Consider the following 6,000-nt stretch of genomic DNA (forward strand, 5'->3'; position numbering starts at 1 on the left):
AATCCACATACACCTCTAGAAGCGGCTTACAGCTCCCTACATTATTAATTCTGATCTGCAGCTGGAATCATCGCTTACATGTTGCGATTTGCTGCCATTTCACAAAACGTATAGAAAGCCCAATGGGGAGGGAGAAAAATCGCTCCCAATATGAAAATTTTTGCAGTTTCCACATCACTCGAAACCGGAACATTGCAATCGCGTCTCTTAGATCTTATAAGCAACACAACTATTTATTTATTTTTTTTACAGATTTCCTGAACTGAAGAGCTGACAATTAAATTCATCAGTGACAATCGTCTACTTTCATTTTCCAGGGTTCTTGTACAAAAAGGCTTCAAACAAATGTATTTTTGCTTTCAATTTAGGAACAAAAAGGCCCCATCTGTAGAGTGCGGCGGGTCAGGACTGTGAAAGCCTAAACAGTCCTCAGTGCTAGTGACCACCAGGACCCCCTCCCCAGCTGCACGTCCACCTCCAAAAACCATAACCAGAGCAAACATATACTGACTAGCAGGAACACACCGCGGCGCGGCAGGGCCCCCAGGAAAGCAGGGCCCCCAGGACGTCTCCATTGCTGGGACACTATGTACGGGCCACATGCCAAAAATTCCTTATTCCCTTTATTTGCGGTTTAAACAAGTCCCTGTCAGTCCCAGTGAAGAATCTGAAAGAACTGTGTCTTATCTCATCCAGGGGCACTGGGATCACTAAGATCAGGGACACTTCAGGGTCAGAGGTCAATCCTGCTGAGCTGTCAACAATGTGACATGCAGCAAAGGGTTAAAAGCTGACCCTGTAGCCACTACTGGCCCTGGATCCTGCAGAGGTCACCAGTCTAACCCCAAATGACACCAAGTGTGCACCCCAACAAGTGGCAGAATCTAGAACCAGCTCACTGGATGTCACCAGAGAGGGGTCCAGGATGTGTGACACATTGCACTGCCCCGCCCCCCTTATCTGTCAAACCCCCTTTATAACCTGCTAATTCAATTAACCCTTCCAATGCTGAGGTGTTGAGTAAATGCATAGACAGTGTTGCAATGCCCAAGTGTCTTTGGGGTTCTCAGTGAAAATATGGGGGGTGAGGGGTGGTCGCAGCTCAGTACAAGATACACAGACTCCAAAATAATAAAAAAAAAATAATGAAAAAAAGAGCCCTAATAAAGAACGTGAGCAGAGAGGTCTGCAGCCCCCCACCCTCCCCATGTACAGGGGTAATATTGGGGGCGCACCCCACTCGCCCCCCAGTATGTGCCGCCCATGCACTCACCTTTCTCCTGCAGGGGCGAGTTCACATCTTCTCTGCTGACCTGGGTGAATATGGACGGATTGTCCATCACACCTCCCCGGATCTGGATCCTGCAGGAGTCCTCTCACTTCTTCCTACCTCTGGGTTTGGGGTTGGATGGAAAATTAAGGAATACAGGGCGGGAAGGGGACAGGACGGAGGGCATGGAGGGGACGGCCACCGAGCTGGGGAAGGGAGAAAAAAAGAAATAAAAAAAAAAATAAAAACAAAAAGGGGAGATTTCTGGAAACTTTGTTACAACATGGAGTTCTCCGCTCACAGCTCGGATACAAACATGGAACCCAGAGGCGGTTTCAAGGGACCCCAATTAAAGCGGCGATACCTCCAGCGCCCACTGGGGGCCGCTCGCTCTGCTCACACTGAGACAATGTTATTCAATGAGGGGGAGTGAGCTCATTCCTTGTTCACCCCGGGGTCACTGCACGGGTGGGAGGCAGTCTGCGCGCATCTGCTGCAGCCACACAGAGCTAAGGGGGCAGCTGCTGCAGAAACTCTTGTACGCCAGTGCAGAACTGGACACGAGGGTGTAGCTGGTCCTGAGCCTCTGCATACCCCTGGGTCTTGAAAAGAACTGTTGGAAATTAGCTGCTGCAGCACTGCTTCATAACTCTGTTCTTAGTTATATTCTTGTACATAGGGGGCAGTATTATAGTAGTTATATTCTTGTACTTAGTGAGCAGCATTATAGTAGTTATATTCTTGTACATAGGGGGCAGCATTATAGTAGTTATATTCTTGTACATAGGAGCAGTATTATAGTAGTTATATTCTTGTACATAGGAGCAGTATTATAGTAGTTATATTCTTGTACATAGACGGCAGTATTATAGTAGTTATATTCTTGTACATAGGGGCAGTATTATAGTAGTTATATTCTTGTACATAGAAGCAGTATTATAGTAGTTATATTCTTGTACATAGGGGCAGTATTATAGTAGTTATATTCTTGTACTTAGTGAGCAGCATTATAGTAGTTATATTCTTGTACATAGGGGCAGTATTATAGTAGTTATATTCTTGTACATAGGAGCAGTATTATAGTAGTTATATTCTTGTACATAGGAGCAGTATTATAGTAGTTATATTCTTGTACATAGACGGCAGTATTATAGTAGTTATATTCTTGTACATAGGGGCAGTATTATAGTAGTTATATTCTTATACATAGGGGCAGTATTATAGTAGTTATATTCTTGTACATAGGGGCAGTATTATAGTAGTTATATTCTTGTACATAGGGGCAGTATTATAGTAGTTATATTCTTGTATATAGGAGCAGTATTATGGTAGTTATATTCTTGTACATGGGGCAGTATTATAGTAGTTAAATTCTTGTACATAGGGGGCAGTATTATAGTAGTTATATTCTTGTATATAGGAGCAGTATTATAGTAGTTATATTCTTGTACATGGGGCACTATTATAGTAATTAAATTCTTGTACATAGGGGCAGTATTATAGTAGTTATATTCTTGTACATAGGGGCAGTATTATAGTAGTTATATTCTTGTACATGGGGCAGTATTATAGTAGTTATATTCTTGTACATAGGAGGCAGTATTATAGTAGTTATATTCTTGTACATAGGGGCAGTATTATAGTAGTTATATTCTTGTACATAGGGGCAGTATTATAGTAGTTATATTCTTATACACAGGAGCAGTATTATAGTAGTTATATTCTTGTACATAAGAGCAGTATTATAGTAGTTATATTCTTGTACATAGGGGCAGTATTATAGTAGTTATATTCTTGTACATGGGGCAGTATTATAGTAGTTATATTCTTGTATATAGGAGCAGTATTATAGTAGTTATATTCTTGTACATGGGGCACTATTATAGTAGTTATATTCTTGTACATAGGGGGCAGTATTATAGTAGTTAAATTCTTGTACATAAGGGGCAGTATTATAGTAGTTATATTCTTGTATATAGGAGCAGTATTATAGTAGTTATATTCTTGTACATGGGGCACTATTATAGTAGTTATATTCTTGTACATAGGGGGCAGTATTATAGTAGTTATATTCTTGTACATAGGGGGCAGTATTATAGTAGTTATATTCTTGTACATAGGGGGCAGTATTATAGTAGTTATATTCTTGTACATAGTGAGCAGCATTATAGTAGTTATATTCTTGTACATAGGGGCAGTATTATAGTAGTTATATTCTTGTACATAGGGGGCAGTATTATAGTAGTTATATTCTTGTACATAGGGGGCAGTATTATAGTAGTTATATTCTTGTACATAGGAGCAGTATTATAGTAGTTATATTCTTGTACATAGGGGCAGTATTATAGTAGTTATATTCTTGTACATAGAGGGCAGTATTATAGTAGTTATATTCTTGTACATAGGGGGTAGTATTATAGTAGTTATATTCTTGTACATAGGGGCAGTATTATAGCAGTTATATTCTTGTACATAGGGAGCAGTATTATAGTAGATATATTCTTGTACATAGGGGGCAGTATTATAGTAGATATATTCTTGTACATAGGGAGCAGTATTACAGTAGTTCTATTCTTATCCATAGGAGAGGATAGACGTGTGCTTGTGAGCTCTCAGCAGGGCGGAGGCTTCTGACCCAGGTGGAGGGGAGGGGAGCTGGGCTGATGATCCAGGGAAAGCCCCTGGTCTGGAGTCCGGCCTGCAGCCTGCATCTGATGGTAATGGAAAGCTGGAGATGGTGGCTGGTGAGTCTTCTAAATCTGCTTGTTATGTTGGAGGATTAAATGCTAAAGTTACAAGGCAAAGTATATTTAAGCTGGAATTGCAAATCAGCAAACTAAAAGAAGAAATTAAGAAAGAGACTGATCCTAAGGTAAAGCTGATGAAGTGCGAGTGTCTGGATGATTGCAGCCGAGAGCTGCTGATCAGGAAAGAAAAACTGGAGAAAGGTTTAAACTCTGCGCCCAGAAAGGAGACTTGGGCTAAAGAGAAAAAAAAAGAATCCAGAGCCCAGACTGTGAGCAGAAAACGCTTTATTGGGAATAAGGACATTAAATATAAAACTGTGTACAGCATTGTGGAGCAAGGAAGCCCAGTGAGAAGTGCAGCGCTGATATCAGGGGCACAATGTGAGGGGTCCGAGACACCAGAAAGTGCTGCAGAGGAAAGTGTGCCAGCAAACGAGGGGTTAACTGCAGTGACCTCTCTATGCAGCAATGAAGTGAGCTCAGCTGCTGAGAGTGAGAAAGAAAGTGCACCCTGTACTGATACTGTGAGTGAGACCCCGCTCACTGGTGCTAGTGAATGTCTGTCTGCAACAGATAATACAAATATTATAATGGACTCTGAACCCTCCATGTCAGTGAATGGAGATAACACTGTGCAGCAATCAGTGGTGATGGACTCTAAGTCATGTATGTCAGCGGATGGAGACCACACTGCAGTGGTAATGGACTCTGAACCCTCCATGTCAGTGAATGGAGACAATACTGTGCAACAATCAGTAGTAGATCTGGGTGTTGTTGCAGCACAGTCAGGTGTCAGTAATCATGGGACTGGGGAGAGCTCCAGCACTAATCCTCCAGCAGCGGTGGAGATCTCCAGCACTGATCCACCTGCGGCTGGTGAAAGCTCCGGCACTGACCCATCTGCGGCTGGTGAAAGCTCCGGCACTGACCCATCTGCTGACCATCAGTTCAGGAGACTGTTTTCTAACGTCACCAGACCAGTGAACCCGCCGCCTCAGAGGAGAAACGCTGTAAGGATAAAATATACAGGACCAGAGGAGAACATCCCATCCAGAATTTACATTGGGAAAGTTCTCCTGAAAGACTTCATGAAGTTCAATGCGTCTGAGGTCTACGCTCTGATCCATATCCCATCCAGCAGGATCTATGACATCAGCTTTAAGCTCCAGTGTGATCTGGATCTGTTCTGGAACATCTATAATGACACCAGAGAAGATGAGATCTGGGATCACCTCCATTGTATCCAACTGTCTAAGCCGCAGGAGATAACGGCCACTGTCCTGTTCCAGTCTGAGGTGGTGGCGGTGGCGGATCTGCAGCACTGGCTGAACCGGCAGTGCATAGTGAGAAGTCATCCTGACAAGATCTATGATGAGGAGCAGATATGGAATGGAGGATATACACTGAAAATCCAGCTGATACAAGAGAGCGGTGTGACCAGACATCTGCCGCACTCCTTCTACCTGGGCTCAGAGAGGGGGATCTGCTACTACCCTGGTCAGCCACGTCTGTGCCATAGATGTGGGGGCCGGCATCTCGCCATAAACTGCTCTCGTATCACATGCTCATTATGTGGACAGTCAGGTCATACAAAGGACAAATGCACAGGACCCGTCATCTGTAATCTGTGCTCAGAACCAGGGCATACGTTCCGGGATTGCCGGCATGCAGAACACAATAAATATAATGGCCAGACCTCCTCAGAAGTTGTACAGGAAGATGTCACCAGAGGTTCTGATGTTGTCCCAGAAGCTGGTATGGATGAGGACAGAAGTCACAGTATCAGTGAACCTGCTCCAGAGTCTGAGGTACTAACAGATGCTGCACTACTAGGACCACCAGCCACTGAAGAACCATCTAAAGGCCCACCAGCCACTAAAGAAAGACCTAAACCGCCATCAGCCAATATAATAAGACCTAAGCTTCGATCAGCCACTAAAGTAGGGCCTAAAACGCCAGTTGTTAAAGAGAGGCCTAAGGTGT

At 43.4% G+C, this 6,000-nt stretch overlaps 1 protein-coding gene across 1 annotated transcript in view; it reads right to left on the bottom strand.

Annotated features, from left to right (window-relative positions):
- CTDSP1 (CTD small phosphatase 1) overlaps positions 1-1,676 on the bottom strand; it is a 36,550-nt gene extending 34,874 nt beyond the window's left edge. The window contains exon 1 of the mRNA XM_073647411.1: positions 1,274-1,676. Coding sequence (XP_073503512.1) covers positions 1,274-1,340 — 67 coding nt within the window. The 5' untranslated portion in view covers positions 1,341-1,676. The remainder of the gene's footprint in view (positions 1-1,273) is intronic.
- Positions 1,677-6,000: the final 4,324 nt, after the last annotated feature.

Source organism: Phyllobates terribilis, unplaced genomic scaffold, assembly GCF_046119375.1.
Source record: "Phyllobates terribilis strain yellow unplaced genomic scaffold, ASM4611937v1 Scaffold_9__5_contigs__length_417890890, whole genome shotgun sequence".
NCBI classification, from domain to species: domain Eukaryota; kingdom Metazoa; phylum Chordata; class Amphibia; order Anura; family Dendrobatidae; genus Phyllobates; species Phyllobates terribilis.